Here is a 22163-nt window from a genome sequence, read left to right on the forward strand (position 1 = left end):
TGAAAATTAGTTTTTGCTGCTCTTTCTTACATAACTGATGTTCATGCAGAAGGAGAAATAGTTTAAAAAGATATTTTTAGTACTTCTGTATGCTTGTTTTTCTGTGTATGCATTTATATTAAGGTGGTTAGATATCTATTCATTCTTTATCTTTTGCAGTTTATCATCATTTTACTATTTTTTTTTCTGGCTTGATAGTCTAGTCTTCTGCAGTGACAAGACCTGTGACAATTTTTAATTGCAAAATTTCATTTTTTTGATACAAAAGGAGTAATCTTTATTAATGTTTAGCTGCTGTTGTGTAATGTGATAATGTTTGGATATGCAAAATCAAGAAAATTTCCATTGTGTGTGTGAAAGTTCAAAGCTTTTTTCATCACTTAGCTTCCTGCCAAAATTCATTATGTTGCTGACATGTGTTACCCTTTCTGTTTTTGTGTTTTCAGTACAATAATCTTCAAATCTTGAGGCCATTTGGAGTGTTCTGAACAGTTTTCTTGTGCTTATCAAGAAAAGCAGAAAAAGATAAAATAGCATCATCATGCCTATAAGGCAGATGAAAGAAAGTTCAGAACAACACATTGTGATCAAACCCCATTTGCAAAACACCATGAATCCAGTTCAGAAAACCCCCAAGACTCCTCAAAATGGCAAAGGGCCACCAAATCAAGAACCCCAAAACAACAAAATCCATAACCAGACTTCACCCCCTTCAAGAAATAGAGGTAGAAGAAGGGGAAGAGGAGGCAGAAAGTCAGATCAAGGTGAGACCTTTATGAGGCCTAGTTCAAGGCCTTGTACAGCAGCTAGCAAGCCAGTTATAGCAGCTTCTGTTGAAGCAACAAATGTGTCAGGAGTTGAGACTAATGGAAGTAGCTCAGGGTTTCCTTCTTCAAGCAAGTCTTTGTGTTTTGCCCCAAGACCAGGTTATGGGCAACTTGGGACAAAATGCATTGTAAAAGCAAACCATTTTTTGGCTGATTTACCAGACAAAGAGTTGAACCAGTATGATGTAAGTTGCTACTCTCTCTATTTCAATTTGTCTGTGTGGTTTTGACTTGGCACGTGGTTGTGGTCTTAAATGTACTAAAATGTTCGTTAATTTGGTGATCTTAAACATGTTGAATGTAAGAACTAAAGATTGTTTTTGAAACAGACTAAAAAGGAAAATAAGGCAAATAAATTGATCAAATAGAGTGAGTATTTACTTTTTTGATGGTTTCTTTGAGCCATCTTTGAAGAACTATAGTAAATTTGTGTATTACTTTTTGGGGCCCTTAATCTGACATCCCCTTTGAAGTTTTTTACCCTTGTTATTTCACTTGTTTTTACTTTGCTTTTTTCCCATAGCATTAATGACTTTCTGAAGTTTGGTCAGAACTGTTGTGATAATTCTCTTTGTATTTTTTTGTATGTATTCCCCTTTAGAATACCGACTTTTTGCTGTTGCTTGCAGGTTACTGTAATCCCTGAAGTGTCATCAAGAACTGTAAACAGAGCTATCATGGCAGAGCTGGTGAAACTGTACAAAGAATCCCACCTAGGGATGAGATTACCAGCTTATGATGGCAGGAAGAGTCTTTACACTGCTGGTGAACTTCCTTTTAAGTGGAAGGAGTTTACCATTAAGCTTATTGATGAAGATGATGTGATCAATGGTCCAAAGTAAGACTTTATTGTTTTTGTCCTCATTCGTTTTGGATTGTTTCATACTTCAATTTAGAATTTACCACTAGATAGCTTTAAATGTAGAAAATCCTTTTACTCCTAAGCTTCTGAAGTCTTGTCAAAATATTACTAAGAATAAAAAAATAAGAAGATATCATTATCTCAAGTACTTTTTTAATCTGGTTCAGTCTATAGATTAATTAGCTAGCATTTGGACATAGATTTAGTTGAAACTTGGAAAAAATAATAATTTTTGAAGTTGTGCTGGAAACTAGTTCTTGGAACTTTCTCAGTTGTGTTTGGACATGCATTTTACTTGTAAAAATTTTGAAGTTTTGTGAATGAAAGTGAAATTTTGAAGATAAATTTTAAAAAACTGACCAATTTTCATGAACAAACAGTGTTTTGTAAGTTGTAACAATATTTTTTAAAAATCTACTCCCAAAATCTATGGCCAAACGGGAGCTTAAGAAAGATGTTCTTTGTTTTCTTGTGTAATCATTCAATAAAATGTGCCTTAATCCCGAAGTAGTTGAGTCGGGCTATGCGATTATCTAAAACGGATTCATCTTGGATTAGGCCTATTTCATTCCAATACTAAATAATTTGTCTTTGTTCTCTCTTGTGAATTGTAAAATGTTTTAGGAGAGAAAGAGAATATAAAGTGGTTATTAAGTTTGTTGCAAGAGCGAATCTACATCATCTGAGTGAATTTCTAGCTGGTAAGCGCGCTGATGGTCCAAAAGAAGCTCTTCAAATTCTGGACATTGTTTTGAGAGAGCTTTCGATCAAGAGGTAGACACTCCTTCAGTTTTTGTACCTGCGTTTGATTTCTGTTAGGTTGAATTTTTGTCTGATAATGCACATTTCTGTATAGGTATTGTCCTGTTGGAAGATCTTTCTTTTCGCCTGATATCCGCAAACCTCAGCCTCTTGGTGATGGTTTAGAAGCATGGTGTGGATTCTACCAGAGCATTAGACCGACCCAAATGGGCTTGTCGCTTAACATTGGTGATTTTACTGTCAATGTTCAGATTAAATACAATATGACTGTTGTGAAATTTCTAAAGAATTAAATGATAGTTGTTCATGTAGTTAATCATTCCTAACTGTATTGGATCTTTGTATCCTGAATAACAGATATGGCTTCAGCTGCATTTATTGAAGCTCTACCAGTGATAGAGTTTGTAGCCCAGCTTCTTGGAAAAGATGTGTCGTCAAGACCCTTATCTGACTCGGATCGTGTAAAGGTAATAACATCTAACTGGACTTGAATGATTCCCTTGTCGAGTTAATGCTGTTAAGCTTGCTGCATTGCTTTTAGATGAAATGCTTTGGCCGCTTTACACTTAGATTAACCTTTTAATTTTACCTACATATGCCATCTAGATTAAGAAGGCTCTTAGAGGAGTGAAAGTTGAAGTGACACACAGGGGCAATGTCCGGAGAAAGTATAGAGTTTCAGGACTAACAACTCAGCCCACGAGAGAACTAGTGTAAGCTTTTTGTCTTATGCCTTTGTATTTGTTACTCTTAACATTTTAATACAAGACATTTGTTCCGAGAGTGATCAAACTTAGGTTGACCTAATGCTCATTGTTACCTTGCTCAGATTTCCTGTTGATGACAATTTAACCATGAAGTCGGTAGTAGAATACTTTCAAGAAATGTATGGCTTTACAATAAAGAATACACATCTTCCATGCCTTCAAGTAGGGAACCAAAAGAAAGCCAACTATTTACCTATGGAGGTGAGAATATTATTCGATATGCGGTATAGCTTCAAGCCTTCATGTTTCTTTCAAACAGTTCTGAACGTGAAATGCTATTGTTTTCTAGGCGTGTAAAATTGTTGAGGGACAACGATACACCAAAAGGTTGAGTGAGAAGCAAATTACTTCTCTTTTGAAGGTCACATGCCAAAGACCAAGAGATCGTGAGAACTCGATTTTGCAGGTATGCTGTTAGATTTGTACTTCATGCTTTCTTTCTGAATTTTAATATGTTTAGCTTGTCAATGATACCTCTACTGCTCGAACCAGTCGAAACCAGCTTATTGGCTTTTCAAATGTTACAGACCCTTTATGTTTAGAGTCTCCTTGTTTTTGTTATGTGAATATGCTTCAGAACAGTACTTGACTGTCTTGTAAAATATAGACTGTTCAACACAATGATTATAATGAAGACCCATATGCAAAGGAGTTTGGAATCAAAATCAGTGAAAAACAAGCATCGGTGGAAGCCCGCGTGCTGCCTGCTCCTTGGGTAAAAACACTACACACGAGCTTTAATTCTTCAGTCTTATTTAACCTGAATGCTTTATCCTTTGACCATCTACTTCTCTCATTTCTCCACAGCTAAAATATCATGAGACAGGGAAGGAGAAGGATTGTTTACCTCAAGTTGGGCAGTGGAATATGATGAACAAGGTCCTTTTTCCGCTTGTTTTCTTTCTTTTGTTGTTACAACAAGCAAATCATCAGTTTACTTACTACTTCTATGTTACACTATTCATGCATTAACATCATGAGTTCAATTTTATTTTCCATGGTGGCAAAAAGAAAAAGATCCAATATCTCACTTTTTGTTTACTAAATCATACTTAACTTTGTATTGCTTATTTTTCATATTATGGTAACAATCTTCTTCTTTGGGGTTTCCAGTTACTTTGTATTGTCTATTTTGGCTTTGCATTTTGCTAATGTCTAAACTTGATGTGTGCACAGAAAATGATAAATGGGATGACCGTCAACCGTTGGGCATGCATCAACTTTTCACGAAGTGTCCAAGAGAGTGTTGCTCGTGGCTTTTGTAACGAACTGGCTCAGATGTGTCAAGTATCTGGAATGGTAGTTGTTTTGCAAGCTCTTTCTCTTTGTTCCTTGTCCATTTCTCTTTCAGTCCATGTTTGTTAATAGACACGAAGACAATTGACCTTTGCTCCTGTGGGTTATGCTGACAGGAGTTCAATCCGGAACCAATAATTCCAATATACATGGCCAGGCCAGATCAAGTAGAGAAAGCCTTGAAGCATGTATATCATTCATGCGTAAACAAGCTAAAAGGAAAAGAACTTGAGCTTCTATTGGTCATTCTACCAGATAACAATGGGTCCCTCTATGGTATGGTGAAATAACTTTCAGATGTTGAATTGAGATAGGTTTGAAGATTGCCGCCTTCTCAAACTTTCTTACGCCATTATCTTGTAGGTGACATAAAGCGGATATGTGAGACTGATCTTGGTTTAATAACCCAATGCTGTCTGACAAAGCATGTATTCAAGATCAGCAAACAATACTTGGCAAATGTCTCCTTAAAGATAAACGTCAAGGTGCATCTAAATTAGCTACTTATAACATGCATTATATACTTTAATGAATTTGCATTCTTACAAATACTTTCTGCTGAGGTAGCAGATGGGTGGTCGAAATACCGTTCTGTTGGATGCTATTAGCTGTAGAATACCGTTAGTAAGTGATATACCTACCATCATATTTGGAGCAGATGTGACCCACCCTGAAAACGGAGAAGACTCTAGCCCTTCAATTGCAGCTGTAAGTTCCTATTTGAGGCCACACTTCTTAATCTCCTCTTTTCCGGTGTAGCAGGAACCTCAATTTCCTAATCTGACTGCAGGTAGTAGCTTCTCAAGATTGGCCTGAGGTGACAAAATATGCCGGTCTTGTTTGCGCTCAAGCTCATAGACAAGAACTTATACAAGATTTGTACAAGACATGGCATGATCCTGCACGTGGAACAGTTAGTGGTGGCATGATAAGGTATTCTTTCTATGAGTTCTGTTTCTTAATTTTCAATGTATTTATTGTCGTTTGATGAAAGATTGCTTATGCTGGTGTTACTGTATCTACTTTGCATTGCAGGGATCTCCTTATATCCTTCAGAAAGGCCACAGGCCAAAAGCCACAAAGGATAATCTTTTATCGGCAAGTCCCTCACTCTAAGTGCTTTGATAGATGATGACCCTACTACAGCGACTAGCATAAACATTTCTTGATTTGTGCATTTTGAGACGTGCATTGTAATTAGTGTCTTCTTTTGTCGATTCATATGATTTGCTTATTTCCCCAGTCTTATTAGAGCATTTTGTGTGCAGGGATGGAGTGAGTGAAGGGCAATTTTACCAAGTACTGCTTTTCGAGTTAGATGCAATTAGGAAGGTTGGTGCTAATCCTGTCAATGCCTCTTCCTCTGGTTTCTACTTCACCATATATGATTTTAATCTGACAAAAAGTTCTTTTGTGCAGGCTTGTGCATCTCTAGAGCCAAATTACCAACCGCCAGTAACTTTTATTGTGGTACAGAAACGGCATCACACCCGACTATTTGCTAATAATCACAAGGACAGGAGCAGCATTGATAGGAGTGGAAACATATTGCCTGGTAAACTATCCTTAGTCTTAGACACACTTCAGAGATATGGTCTAGTATCATGAATGCTTACCATCATTTTCTTCGTCAGGTACTGTGGTTGATACAAAAATCTGTCATCCAACAGAATTCGACTTCTATCTTTGTAGCCACGCTGGCATTCAGGTATATAAACCGAAACAACCTTTTTCCTCTGTTGGAATCATTATCTACAAATGCTAAAAGCATGAACTTTTGTTCCATCACAAATTATGCATTACACATTATAATTGATGCACTACTTCATCTTGGCAGGGTACAAGCCGGCCTGCACATTACCATGTTCTGTGGGATGAAAACAATTTCACAGCAGACGGAATCCAGTCCTTGACTAACAATCTCTGCTATACATATGCAAGGTGCACGCGTTCTGTCTCTGTGGGTAAGTGAAAAATGTATACATAAAGTTGGGCTATAGTACTAAGGAAATATAAACCTCAAAAAAATGATGATCTCTTTAAGTAAAGCTTTTGCATTTTTCGTGTAAACGATATTATCTAAGCTCCTACCTGTCCATAGATTTTGCAGTTGAAACATGAAACATGAAAATTTGAGTTTTGGAACCAATATGTTTCAAAGTTTGTAAACTTAGATGAGCTAAAAAGATTGTTTTTATTGCAGTTCCTCCAGCATATTATGCACATTTAGCTGCATTTCGAGCCAGATTCTACATGGAACCAGACATGCCGGAAAATAATTCAGGCAGCCCTCATCAAGGCAGCAGCAAGGCTATACGAGAGACGGGTGTTAGACCGTTGCCTGCGCTTAAAGAAAATGTGAAGAGAGTAATGTTTTATTGTTAGGAAGAAGAATAAACAAGGGAGTAGCAAATGTAACAAATAGTAGGGGTTCAGACCACATGCATCTTTGTTTGTATATGTATGTATGTTGATCATCCTAGGTTAATTTTCATGTTAGTTTTAATGATGTAAAGCGGCTTTGTTTTCAATTAATGGTAAGTAGTTTAGCAATGTAGCCAGATTAATACAATGTTTAATCAAATTCAAGTAGAAATAACTCTTCCTAATCCTAAAGAGTAGTGTACTTCTGTCTTTTTTTCTTATTTGTCTTCTTGATGGAATATTAATAACTCGGTTTTTGATTAAAATTAAAATCAAATTTATTTAAGCGATCTTTTAACTATTAAAACCAAATCAAACTAATCATCAAATGATTGATATATATACATAGGCTCGCAATGTATAGCCACTAGAAACCAAGCCATTGACATTGGACTTGTAAATTGATTCATAGTCTTTTGGGGACGATCAATCTCTATTCGAACTCTCTTTACTTGTAGGAGTACATTTTGAATTTGTCGATTATGTTATAGCCGTAGTCCTACTCAAATGATTTTACTGAACTTCTCAATATGATAAATAAATACTTTTGTATTTAAAAAAGTTTGGCAAAAAATATAAAGTTATTAATTATATAGCTTCGATCAATGCTAATTTGTCTATTTCCTTATCTCCCCCTTTTTTCTCATTTGGGCTGGCCCAATATTTATCAAACACTTCCATTCGGCAAACAATGGAAGTATGAATTCACGACAGCTCATGTTTGATAACCACAATATATGTCTTCAAATGTTAGGTCCGCCTCTTACTTAATTATTGATTGTGAGAGGAAAAGTATAACACATTTTGATATTTAGAGGAAAGAAAAATTCTAGTTATTTTTTTGAAAGGTAAATCAGTTAATACTATATTCAAATTTAAAAAATTCCAGTATAGTTCCCCTAGGATGAAATAGTTACACTTCAAATTCCTCAGTTCATCTTATAAGTTTTGGGCCCAAGGATAGTATAAAAGAGAAAATTTTGGGCCATCTAAAATAAATTGATGATATTTGAATTCAACTACAAGAATCACGGTTCAGGAGATTACTCTGTACAAATATTGAGTGCAAGTAAGTATTTTCTGAACAAAATGTTAAAGCGAAATCAAATTATGCTTTCGGATTTAAGCTTTATGCCCAGAGTCTTGAGATCAAATGGACAGTTTATTATGAGAAACTTACGGAAATTCCATATATTTGGGGTTAATTACATCCTATCCCAGAAGTTTCTCCAATTAAAAAAAAAATGATTTTTATTGCTCTAGGATATATTCCTTGGTTGTCTGATACATTACTTAATGGGAGAGATGTATCCGAGAGGGGAGGGATGTATCCGAGGGGGATAGGAATGTATTCGAAAAGAGATAGGGATGTATGATGTATTGAGAGGAAATTTTAGTAATTTTTTTAAATGATGGACAATTTTATAAATTATGATATCTTATAAAGTGTATTTTTGTAATTTTTCCATTACTTTTATAAAAATATAAACAATCAAGTATTAGTTAATTAATTCTCCCTCTGTCCCATATTAGGTATCAACATTATTATAAATCTAAAATCTTTTCATTTGAAGCTCTATTGTAAACAGCAAGTAAATAGTAGAAGCATTTTTTTCATAAATAATTTAAAAGTGTTGTGAAATACCATGATGCAAAATCTAATAGAACTACCCGCGGTTCTTGTTGCGACCCTTTCAAGTTCTATTAACGGTGTGTTCGATACAAATAAAAATATTTTCATGTTAATTGATCAAGTTTTTTGAGAATTCTTCTCTCTACAAAAATATATTTTTTTAAAAATAAGACAAATGATTTTTCTTATGAAAATTGAAAAAAACAAGTTTCATACATGACATTCAAATATGTCATTTCTTCCAACACACCTCATTGAATGATCTCATATGAAAAAAGCCTTATGTTGAGTGATTTACTAATACAAATTAAAGTTAAATGATTTTTATACATATTCTTCATAGTTCACTGACCTTTTAAAATATTTACTCTACGAATTAAAATTACTTACATTTTCCTAGAAAACCCTTTCAAAGAAGTAATTTTCCATAAAAAAACATTTAATTTCCACCCTAAACTCCATGTAAACTCAACAATAAACAAATATAACTCAACATCTTAGAATACAAATTATATAGCTTACTCATCCTACACTTATATCTTGTAATAATATTCTTATTATGGTTCTTTAATATTCCCCCTTTTTTTCAGCCTCAACTATATGAACATTTTCTTCACTAAATCTCTTGGGAGAATTGAAATTCCTAGCTGGATATCACTTCATGGGACCATTAACCATTTGTAGAATACAACAAATTCCTACAAGTAAACTGATATTTTCCTCTTATTTCCATGAAAAGTAAATAAATAACAAAACCTCATGAGTCACTTTAGACAAAATATTGCAAAGAATCAATTAACTTTTATATGCATATCTTTTTATAATACTAAGTATAAGAAAAGTCTCAAGATTCTTGCACCATATATGAACCTTCCTAACTAGAAAAACAAGACAAAATTAAAAGTCATGTTCAACTGAAATTTGCATATGCATATGTATACAAAGCAGTTTCATATCAACATCATATTAGAAAAAAATTAAAAAAATAAAATTGTGGGTTGTATATATTCTGTGGTTTCACATGCATCATCTGTTTTTTAATGGAAAAATGATGTATTCCAAGCTGTCTACTATGATTCCACATAAAGAAGATCTTGAAGGAGATGTATAGATCATCTTGTGTAGCAAAATTGTTATGTGTTTTTCATTATAATTTGAGTTAATCACGAGTTTTATATCTTAATTATCCATTGTTCTCTGTATCTATCTAATTTATCTCTCTCTCTTTTGTATTAAAACATATATACTTCGATGCTGAGTTGGTCAAATATATATATGTTTCCAATCGACAATAGGTCAACTTAGCATAAAAATGTGCTTTTATACAACAAGAGTGATATATAGTTGAAACATAAACTTGTGAAAAAATGATAATTTAGATAGGTAATAGAATAATGGCTCGTTGAGGTGTGAAACTTGTAAAAAGATGATAATTAATTTAGATGTGCTTTTTATCGTTAACTCTTTTTTTTTCATACATAATTTCATATTTCTCCATCTAACCAAACAGAATAACCTAGCTAGTTAGCTAATTAATCTTTGTTCTGAAAATCCCAGACACAATATTTAAACTAAAGTTTATGGTGTATGTAGGGATGTAGATGGGGTGGGGGTAGGGAATTTGTTAGTTTAAAAAGAAACGATAACTACACCTCAATTCTAAACAAGTCATGATTGAGTGTTTGAACTTTGAAGCTTCACATGTGACTCCATCTAGACTCATCCAATCAAATATTATATCAAATGAAACTGAAAATTAACAATAATTAAATTGACTAGTTTTACACAAATAGTTAGTCAATTTTGACAAACTTCATATTGAACATGTTGTTGATCGATTCTTCTTCTTTTAGAGTATACGAATCTAAAATTAAGCTTTAACCGACAAGTCTAAAGTTAGACCTGAGATTTGAATTTGATTAGACTTTATTTCAAATTTAAACCTCAAGTTTAAAATTAGATTATGTTTGACAAAGTTCAATTTCAGACTTTAGATTCACGTATCTGAAGTTAATTTTGAAACGGCTAAATTTCGGAGTTGGTGTCATAAAAATGTGGGGCAATCGTTCTTTATTGATAAATTGCAGAGGACAATAGAATCTTTACGTAAGACAAAGTCTGTTTGTTTCATTTTTGTACTCACTCAGATCCACATCCACTGGGAGTTTAATGAAATAGTCCTTCCTTTTTTTGGTTTATTTATTATTATATTATATGATCTCACAATGTAGTAACATAAGACAAACACTTTGTTGTTACATGGGATGAAGTGAAATTTTGGAAAAAACAAATATATATTTCTGATCCACAATTATTATTATTATAGTTTCTGTAATTGAAAAATAATCGTTGTCATAAAATTTCAAAATTCGTAAAGACTACTTTTCAAAGTAGTCAGTAAACGCAATTTCTACCTTACATTAGTTAGATGGAGAATTAACAAAATTTCTCCTCAATATCTATCCTTTTATATTTTCTATATGATAAAAAAATAAATTCAGTGTATTAAGTAAATGAGTACATTATTAATGTTTAATAGGAGTATATATTTATTTTCCTTTTTTTTTTTTTTTTGTTTGTTTTTGCTTCCTTAATTCTAAGTTAAGGTGTCCATTGCACTTGGTCATTGTAATGGATTAGCATCATGTGGTCCTAATTAAAGAAATAATAAACCGTAAAGAGGATTACATGATCATTAAATGGCTTTGTGTGATGTTATACCAAACTAATTGATCATAATTAAAGGTCTCTATGTCTCTTCCACATTATAAAGAGTGTAGAATAAAATGATTTCATTTCATAGTTGAGAAAACCCATGAACGGGAACTTTGGAGGTTGTCTCTCTGAATAAATCACAAATTCAAATCGTGAAAACAATTATTATCAACTAATATTTGTCAGGTCATAAATTCGAATCGTGAAAACAACTATTACCCACTAATACTTGCAATGGCATAGGTGTGTTAGCTCTTTCTCCAAATCCTCATTTTCATAGGTTGTCTATATAACACCCTTTAGATGTGCTAGCTCTAATCCTTCTCCAGACCCTGCGTGAATACGGAATGAGAAAAACATAATGATGGATTCTTGACTTTAACACGTTTGAAGAACACTTATAATGTGTTTATGTTAATGATTACTAGAAGCAAAAAAAGATCCATAATTTTCTTTACTTTAAAACAATAGTGAATAAAGCAATGAAATAAACTTAGGTTTAAAAAAACAGGGTCAACACAACCTCAGAAAATAAAATAAATGTAAACTTATCAAGATTTGGTCCATTTTCTGAGAAAATCTTGGTTTTATTGATAAGGCTCACTTCTCAAAGCATATTAACAAATCTTCAAAATAATCATAAGTTTGTTAAGACTCAAAAATTAAAAAAATACAAAAAACACAATTAGAAGATAGAAAAGAAAAATACCTCTCGATTTGTTAGGTATACTACGAAAAATTGCATCTATCGATAGACATCGAATTAGTAGGTATATAGAAAATTAATTTGAGCCAAGGTACTACACACCGTCCATTTCAGACGGGATCACATTGGATATGTTGTGAAGAAAGAATCGAAAAAACCCCAATTCAAATAAAACTCATAAAAAAGCAAATCTAAGAAAGTAGAGAGTACATAACATTACCCTTAAATTTAGTTTCTTTCTTTCTTTCCCCACTGCATATTCATGAAAAAAAATAGGGTTAAGATTATTTTTCGTAGTACGAACTAACGGGTGAAGGAGCCACATGATCTGATCTTGCCTCAATATAAATTTGTAGGTAAGTTTAGATCATGCTGGCAGCTTCAACTGATAGTGGTCTACGCTATCAATATAACAAAACCCTAATATTGTTGAAGAAGAAGAAGAAGAGACCTAAGTTTATATGACTTTCTCAACAAAGAGGGCTAGGGGTATAAATAGGGGTGTGAGGAAGAAAAATAAAGGGGAATTATCACTTAAAAGAAGTTTTTTTTTTTTTTTTGGTGGGGGATATGTAGTAAAGATAAGAGAAATTAATAAATATTGGTGAAGGAAAAGGGTGTCAAAAAAATAAATGATATTCCACCCGAAGTCCGTCCATTTTTATTTGTTCATATTTGATTTGGGATAGTCCTTAAGAATGATAATTTTACCATTATTACTAGAAGCAAGGGTAATATTTCCATCGCAAATTAATAAAAATTTTGTACTATAGAATAGGGTGTACATAACCGGGTTGGTTCGGGTTTTTCAAATATCAAACCAAACCATTTGTGTAAAAATTTCAAATTTATAAACCAAGCCAAACTAATAAAATTCGGATTTTTTTGGGTTTTTCAACCTTTGGTTGGTTCGGGTTTTCCAAATACCAAACCAAATCATTGTGTCGAATTTTTAAATTTATAAATCAAACCAAACTAATAAACCTCGGATTTTTTCAGATTTTTTGGATTTTTTCGGTAAAGTTTTCATACAAACATATAATTAACTTGTGCTCCAAATATTTCTTTAGTACAACCAAAATACAATTATCTAAGGTGTTTCTTAAAAAAATAACACAAAATATGAGATGAGTACTGATGACACTAAAATATTCAATAAAAAATAATAATGAAATCATCATATAAAATAAATATTGCAAAGTCATAATGAAAATGATCATAATTTAAAAGTACTAAATCATGCTAAAATAAGTTTAATAAGTATTAGTTACATTACTAAATATTTAAGGAAAATTAAAATTAGATTATGTATTTTAATTATCTAAACCAATGTAAACTAAAGAACAAATATTCAATATTATTGTCATTCTTAGTGTTGAATTGATTTTCTTTTTGCATTAGTCTTAATTTGATTTTGATTTAAGTTTTATTATAATTATCAACATCTATGAACTATAATTTTTTTTGGACCATTCCGAATTCTAAGTTTTAAACTTGAAATAATATATTAAAAGATAAAAACTATGAAATAGTATAAGAAATATTTTAAAATTATATCAAAGTAAATATTTTTATGTATAAAATAAAATTTTAAAATTGCATATATAATGTCGGGTTGGTTTTTTTTAGTTAAAACCAAACCAACCCAAATATAGTCGGGTTTTTTTCCAATATCAAACCAAGTCAAACCAAACCACTAGTCGGATTTTTTTTCGGTTTGACTGAATTTGCGGTTTGGTTCGGTTTTGTACACCCCTACTATAGAATATGATTTCTCTAACTCATTTCGCTCACTAAACAATACAGGTGGGAAAAAAACTCTCACTGAAATAGTAGGAAACTTCTAATTTTCCGTATAAAAACGTTATTGTTTTTTCTTTTCTCATCGATTCAAAAATCAAAATATCGTTGGAAATAGCCAAGGATTCTTCATGAAAATATAGTGATTTTATTAATAGTGTACATCACTCATATTAGTTATGAGTCATAATAAGGATAATTTTTTTTATATAAAATAACAAATTATTTCTTAATTTTTAAAGTTAGATATATATTTTAATATAATGAACATGTAAAGGAGAAAGTATATATATATATATATATATATATATATATATATATATATATATATATATATATATATATACTTAAAATAGGAGCAACAATATATTTATATTTTGATGTTAAAGGGTGGTCCCAAAGCCAAGTGATACAAATTGAATATTGTCACGCCAAGACTAGCCACCATGCAGATTGCAGATAGGTTAGTGTGAGTTTCTAAATTTTGTAAGAGCATTTATTAACTTTAGGGTTGGAAGGTGGGGGACCCTTTCATCCGCACCGCGAAAAATCACATGCATGTCTGATTCTTTTTTTTTTATCTAGTTAAAGCTATAATTTTCTTTTTCTTTCTAAAATGTATATATGATGGTGAGAATCAAATCCAATACTTTTTATTTACTTTTGTTTGTGTATGACCTTCTCATTTGAAGAAAATTAAAATATTTAAGATAAACACACTTTTATTTACTTAATTATTTTTATAACGGTAGCTTTCATTTTCTGTTTTACTCACAATATGTGCAAAAGTAGTGTAGATACATATATATGTAAAACATATTTCCCTCACATAATATATAATTCAAATCGAATGAAATATATACAATATGTCTACGGTAAAACGTCTACATCTTTCACTAATTCCCCTCAAAGGATGGAGCTGAATGATCGAAAAAGATTATCACACAAAATTTCAATTGAGTCTATAATAAATTTTTTAATCGAGTATTATATTTCGAGGTTAGATCTAACTCTCTTCATTACAACTTTTCGTTGGAATAAGATTTACACTATTGAATAATAGCTTAATCGGAAAAATAATAATTACTTCATTATATTTTGGGATTTTTTTTTATCAGAATTACTAACTCAACTAATAACTTCCATCTCCCCACCCAATATTTCACAATATTTTTTTCTCCTTATAAACACGTATGTGGGTGGATGAACGGTTTGTGCACTAACTAAAACACAACTACATTAATTAAAAACGTCATAGCAAAAATCAACTTAACGAATTCGCATCGGATATTTACAGTATCAATTTATCATAATTAAATAATCTTATATAAAATATTATATATATTATACTATAATTAATTATAGTTAAACGAATTTTTTAAAATAAAGTTTACATATCATACAATTATTGACTTAATATAAATACTCGGTATAAATAAGTTTATTTTTCCGTATTGGATTATACTTTTCCATGTGTTGCTGATCAAGGAAAAGATTAAGATAAAAAGAAAGAAATGAAAGGAGCATTTTAACCAGACAAGATTAAAATTAATCAAAAGTAATGTGTATTTAAGATATTCCTCGCAGATTATGGTGGAATGGTAATTGAGATCGCTATATATGAAAAAATTCTATTGAAAAAATCGTTTCTAAAAATGAATTCTGCAATATACGAATTTGAATTTAATCTAATCCCAATATAAATATCGGACATTCCTCGTTAGCTGTTTTCCTTGTGTTGAGTTTCATTGGCACTTTCCTCTAGAATTGCCATTTGTTGGATACTTAATTCTCATCATATATAGATATATAGATCGTTATACATTGGTGACAGCTGGTTTAATTTATGACTTTTTCTAATTAATAAAAACACATATGACTTGATGTAGACAATCAAGAAAATGACTTGTGTTACTAATTAATTAAACTGTAAAAGTAGAAAAAGAACTTTTAATTCTTCCTACAAAAAATAACTAAGAAATAAAATAAATAATAAAAGTGGATCTTCCTAAACAATTGATATTTTAATTAATTAATTGTTCTTTAATGTTACTTTGTTCTTTGTATTGAACCTAGCTAGAAAAAAATAGTATAAAGCCTAGTGATAAAAAAAATTATGAAGATATATGCCAAAATCCACCATGGCCACTCACTAAAATTAAAATTTAACTTATATACACGGAGAGTATAACGATATTTTTAGATTGTGATAGTTATTTCGTCATTATTAATTAAAGTTTGAGTTTACCTATAATTATTCTAATAAGTGATCGATTATGTAAATATTACTGCATAAATCTCAAACTCTTTAATTTTTGCGATTCAAAAATAATTAAGAGAGATAATTGTAGGATTATTCCTCTAAAAAACTTTCAAGATTTATGTGTTGATGATGCTAAATAGAGCTGTCAATATGGGCTAGCCCACCCCATCCGGGCTAACCCATACAGGCTTTGACATTTTACGGGTCAGGCCGGGCTAGCCCATTTTTGGTGTGGGCCAGAAAACGGTCGGCCCAACCCACAAGTACGTGGGCTACAGGCTTGCCGGGCTAGCCCACTTTTTTTAAAATTATATTTTTTTTATAATTATTAAAATAAATTATAAATTATAATTTTAAAATATTATCATAAATTCGACAAAACAATATTACATCATGTTAATGTTACTACTTGTTAATCAAATCCACAAATGAAATTATCTTTATAATATTTATTAAGGTTTTTTCAAATAAAAGTATAAATATATAAATAGAAATATTAACCTAATTGTTTTGTCACATTAAAACACAAAATATGTGACAATATTCCAACCATAAAAAAGTTAAAAATAAACTCCTTAAAAAAATCATGAAACTTATGGCGTATCTAACACATCATGAAATCTATGACGTATTCAACACTTCATGATCATCTTCATCAAGCATATCTGAATCAGCTTGTGGCAAGGTTATCTTAACATCTTCATTTTCATCTGCAATTTATATGCCGTTTCAATTAGTTAAATATTAAATAGATTTTGAGTTTGGATTCTCTTTAATTTTAAATTTTAATATTATATTATATTTTTTTAATTATTTTTATTTGGCCCACGGGCCGGCCCTACCTATATTTCTCAAGCCCAACAAATCAGCAGGCTTATTCAGGCCGGGCTAAAAAGCCCTTTTCTTAAATGGGCTCCAAAAATCTTAGCTCAGCCCTATTAAATCCTGGGTTAAGCCAGGCTGGCCCAACAGGCCTAGTCCATATTGACGACTCTAATGCTAAAAGCTTCCAGATGGAAAATCTTCTTTTACCACTAAATAAATCTTTTTCTTTATTTTATCTTTCTTTTCTCTCACATTTTTTTCTATAGATTTTTTAAAAAAAATAATAAAATCCTGGAACATATTCCATTGGTTGTTATGTTCCCCAGTATCTAATTTTAGTATGTTAAAATCCAATAACATGTAGACACTCGAGAAATTAAAGGAGGTTAATTAATTTAATGTGTCAATTAAACTGTTTGATTCAATGATTAATTGATTATATTCTATCATCCCCTAGGAGTTATGTGTACATGCATTATTGGTTTAACCAACATTTGAAATTAAACTTTATCTTAAGGAGAAAAAACTATGAATTTTTGGTGAATATTCAATGGAGCATATAGTATAAGATGATCAATTAATTAGATGTTTAACCGTTAGAAATACTTTTAATTAATATGATGTGATATTATTCGTATAATTTTCTCCAAAAACAAAAACTTACACTATTAAGAATATTCAAACCTATCTTATCAACTATCGATGTGTAACTACTAGTGTGCCACCTACATCAGTTAAGTATTTATGTCCACAAAAGCGCATCGATTCTTTTTTACGTATGCGTCCTTAAAACTATGTGTGAGTGTAACAAATCTGCCCATAATTAAAAGGGTAAAACCCCTATGTCGTGTGTGCCGGTCTTTCAACGGATCAAAGGTACTCCGGGAATAACAGGTTGATGACTCCCAAGAGCTCTTATCGACGGAGTCGTTTGGCACCTCGATGTCGACTCATCACATCTTGGGGTTGAAGAAGGTCCCAAGGGTTCGGTTGTTCGCCGATTCAAGTGGTACGTGAGTTGGGTTTAGAACGTCGTGAGACAGTTACATTTCCATACTCATATCGTTGAACTATTAGCTTTGATATATGTTGTTAGGTTAAACAACCAAACATACTTTTAAGTTTTAACATGATATGCTACTGTCTGCTTTGAATCAGATCCGTAAAATTTGACCTCACACATTAAGAATATTATCAAATATTTTCTAAATAACTTAAATTTTTTTCAACCAAGAATGTAGGACTTTGTTCACAAAACCCAACATTAGTTATGCTTAGGAATCTAACACTAATTAATTAAAGACTCTATTAAAACATAATTAGCACTTTCGAATAGAATTCTTGCATCTTATAAATAAAGATACTATAATATATAGAAAAGATTGGGAATTTAACACCAAGGGGTCACAATAAAGAGAGAACATAAATGGCTTTACATGATTGACCTCTATGAAATCCAATAATTTTGATATGATAAATAAAAAAGCATGTAAAAGAGCATAAAGAAGGGAAAAGGCAAAAAAATCTAGATGAATCGCTTTTTATTTTAGATTCACCATTAATCTTTTTAAAATTATATTTCAAACCCAAAATAATAGTGACTTAGATTATATAAATTAAGTATCGTCAGATTTTCATATATTTTCGTCTAATCAAAGTATTAAAGAAAAAAAAAGCTAATTTTAAGAGCAACTAGCTAACTCCCTTTCTACGAGATTAAGATGTGATTACCTAAAAAAGAAAATCGCAAGAACTGAAATCTCATCAAAATGTTATATCCATAATTATAACGTGCTAGTTTGCCTAACTATCTTCAAAATAAACTAGCATCATCATAATTCATATCCAATAACCTTAATCCCAAAATTCAATCAAGCAGTATGCTAATGTTTTTATAATTTGAAGACGTGGAAGTTGGGAAAACAAGTTCCACAAAGTGGTATTTCACATTGATTGTATTTTTTCCGTCCTCCAGCACACCTCATCTTCACTTCACTCTCGTAGCCTCTATCCCCCATCACCCCACACCCCTAACCCACTCAATTATATAGATGATCCAATTCAGAGCCCTTTGTAAAATGACTCTTTAAAAAAAAAAAATTGGTGATAGCGGAGCGGAAATGGGGAGGGAATTACAATGTGGGCATCGAACCCTCACCAACAAGATGGGAGTTCAACTCGTCAATCACTAAGGCTATAACTTATTTTTTTTAACAAATTAAATTAAAATAACATTTCTCGATAAGTTAACAAGTTACTAATTTGTATACTATTAAATTATTGATCACTGAATTAATAAACTTTCTTGATCGAAAAGGGATTATCGTTTATTTATTTGTAATATATATTGTCATTTGCTAACATTTAAACAACCCTTAGAAAAAGATCAGTTTGATCTGTAAAAAAGAATCACCAACTAATAAGCAAAATTAAATAAAGAACAACTAGCCATACTTTCAAAAAAAAATTATTTATGGTTTGACTTAAAAACAAAGCCCTAGATCGACCTAAAGTATTTTTTATTTATTTTTACGTGACTAACTAATTTAAATTTGCGTGTCCGCAAGACTCTCTGATGAATAAAGCATCTCCTTATCAAAAGCAACTTTATTTCCAATACTCAACTCTGAATTGGTTAAGAATCTGAATTTCGGAATACATACCTCCCCACCATAACTTTTGGTTGCTCAAGTTAATTAACACCAAAAGCATTGGGGTCTCCATTAGCACCTAAAAGGCTAAGACCCCTAAAACCCTAGCCATACATAAATATATACATACACACATAAAAAAAGTTTAACATAAATATGAATATAATTATAGTATATATATATGTGTGTGTATCAAGTCAGTACACACGAAGGAGCCAGGCAATAGATGGGTGGTCCTAAACTGATAACAAAATGGCTGGCACAACAGAAAGATTGGTTTTATATATATATATATATATATATATATATATATATATATATCAGACTAGGAGTAGACTGATACTAGTAGGGTGGTCCTCTTATAACGGTTCTTCCTTCTATGTAAATATTATTCTTCTACCCCCTCCACCCACCCCACCCTCTCCGGTGGATGGCGATGTTTGAAATTTTAATAAGAGGATTCAAAAAAACCGAAAGAATGTTACTATTGGATATATATATATATATATATCAATCATGTGTTTAAAGATGAATATTCATTCTAAACAATGGTAGATATAACTTTTTTTTAGTTAATGTAAATAGAGCCAAACTTGTCTATAACAAATGTTATTTGGTTGTTGTAGCAAGATGTTGTTACAAAGAGCAAATAATAGTATAGCATAAAGTGAAAAATCGACTCCATAGAAAGCATAGTTATTATAGAGAATGATTATATCATTCTTAATTCATCTCTCTTTACTCCTCGATGAATATTATTGCATTCACTATTTCAATAATAACTAGTTTGGACTTGTATAAATAATAGTAGTATATATGAATTTAATATATAAAGTTCGCCTGAGTTTATAGTTGATATTTTTATTTCACGCTTAAACTTTACAAGGAATAATCTATCGCATCCCACGTTAGGCCTTCATATATATATTAATTCTTTCTAATTTTATTTAAGTAAATTTGTCATAAAGGTTTGTGATATAACGCTATTTTTATCGTTTGCCTACAAAATATTGCCAAGGTTTTTTGTTAATATATAGCTAGTGGACAGTAGATATGCTCATTACGAACAGAAGGAGTACGTCATGCTGATATATAAACGTCTAATTGGATCATTCACATCTTAGGATCACGTACTCGGTGGCGGAGTCAAAATTTTCAATAAGAGGTTCAAAATCTAAAAAATTAGACACACGAAGTAGCCAAAGGGGGTTCGACATTTACTATATAAACCTAAAAAATTATTTTAACCACATATAAATCATATAATTTTCCCCTGAAGGGGGTTCGGATGAACCCCTCATTGAAAGGTGGCTCCGCTACTGCACGTACCAATAAACATATTGAACTATTCATGTGGTCGAGAGTTCTAGTAATATATCAACGCAAATATTAAGGGAAAAAATCGATATATAACAGATGAACTTGATGACCACATAATATAGTGGTTGATAGTAATATATGATGGAGACAGAAAATCTTCACTAATTAAACGTATGAAATCAGCCATAGGATACAAATCAATATTCCCTCCGTCTCAAATTACGTATCGTTCTTATTAAAAATATACTCACTCTATCTTAAAGACAAAATCCTTAATAGTAACATTACATCAAAAATGATCTTTAGCAGTTATTAATCGATAGTTATAGTTTAATTACCGCTAAATATATATTTTTAGAGGCAGCACTCTTTGTAAACGTCTCTAGGTAAATCCTATAGCGATATTGGATCCAATGATAATGTTGGTAAAGGTTTTAACACTCTTTGTTAATGTGCATATTTATTGCTGCTAAAAACTGTTTTTGTTATAGTGTAATTGTTCTGGAATACTACAAACACATCAATTGTGACACATAAATAAAATAAATATTACATCTTCAGACACAAATAAAAGCTAAATAATTAAATACAAAGAATATAGATGAAAACACGACAAATATTTTAAGACGATCAGGGTATACACATTTATTTATATTTTTTTGGTTGGTGCAAGAAACATTTCATTGTCAAGGGACAGATATCCATTTTGAGTAAATAAATGGCAGTCATGAGAAAGGGTGACAAAATAAATTGAAGGAAAAAAAAGTTAGCATTTGCAGAGGGGCAATACTCATTTATTAGTCTTTTTTTGTCGCTATTAAAAGAAAAGTCAGACAAATTAAAGATAGCTCATATTTGAACTTATTTAATCAAAATCTCAGTTGCTTTCTGCTTTTCAAATTGTAAATATTTTGTTTGTTGTTTAGCCACATACTTATTTTTCTTAACTCTTTTTAAAATCGATGGCGCACGATTCAAAATTTATATATATATATATATCTATTTTTTTATTCATCTACATTAGGATATTAAGTTTTGCTTTTGTAATTAAGGGCGATAAAATTAGCTAATGAAAACACGATTCTCCATGAATTTGTTTAAGTTTGATGTTAAATGTTGTTTCTCTTCAATTAAAGGACTCAGTTTTTCTAGCAAAAGGGGCATCAAATCTTGCAAGACTTAATTTTAAGGTGCTTATCGAGCGTAGTCCGATTGCTAAATCATTGTTTAAGATATTAATAATCAATCGGTTATTGATTATTAATGATTCGATTATCATTTTAACCATTAGTAAAAATCTAAATTAAAAGGA

At 31.3% G+C, this 22163-nt stretch overlaps 1 protein-coding gene across 1 annotated transcript; it reads left to right on the forward strand.

The window, feature by feature from the left end:
• The first annotated feature begins 488 nt into the window (after nucleotides 1–488).
• LOC125839505 (protein argonaute 10-like) lies at nucleotides 489–7127 on the forward strand. Its single transcript, XM_049518481.1, has 21 exons — nucleotides 489–1012; nucleotides 1457–1665; nucleotides 2314–2463; nucleotides 2546–2679; nucleotides 2809–2918; nucleotides 3058–3164; nucleotides 3281–3419; nucleotides 3508–3624; nucleotides 3826–3933; nucleotides 4026–4097; nucleotides 4395–4517; nucleotides 4631–4790; nucleotides 4878–4999; nucleotides 5085–5222; nucleotides 5305–5447; nucleotides 5550–5612; nucleotides 5783–5846; nucleotides 5934–6069; nucleotides 6149–6222; nucleotides 6352–6478; nucleotides 6718–7127. The coding sequence occupies exons 1-21, from the start codon at nucleotides 542–544 to the stop codon at nucleotides 6897–6899; spliced, it is 2949 nt and encodes a 982-aa protein (XP_049374438.1). The 5' UTR covers nucleotides 489–541; the 3' UTR covers nucleotides 6900–7127.
• Nucleotides 7128–22163: the final 15036 nt, after the last annotated feature.

Source organism: Solanum verrucosum, unplaced genomic scaffold, assembly GCF_900185275.1.
Source record: "Solanum verrucosum unplaced genomic scaffold, falcon-dt-bn FXZP01000306.1, whole genome shotgun sequence".
In the NCBI taxonomy this organism is placed as follows: Eukaryota; Viridiplantae; Streptophyta; class Magnoliopsida; order Solanales; family Solanaceae; genus Solanum; species Solanum verrucosum.

Excerpts from the sequence above, each read along its gene's own strand:
- LOC125839505 (XM_049518481.1), top strand. The coding sequence starts at position 542 with ATGCCTATAAGGCAGATGAAAGAAAGTTCAGAACAACACATTGTGATC. Across the intron at positions 1,013-1,456 it reads AAGAGTTGAACCAGTATGAT|GTTACTGTAATCCCTGAAGT; the intron begins GTAAGTTGCTAC and ends TGTTGCTTGCAG. Across the intron at positions 4,518-4,630 it reads TGTGTCAAGTATCTGGAATG|GAGTTCAATCCGGAACCAAT; the intron begins GTAGTTGTTTTG and ends TTATGCTGACAG.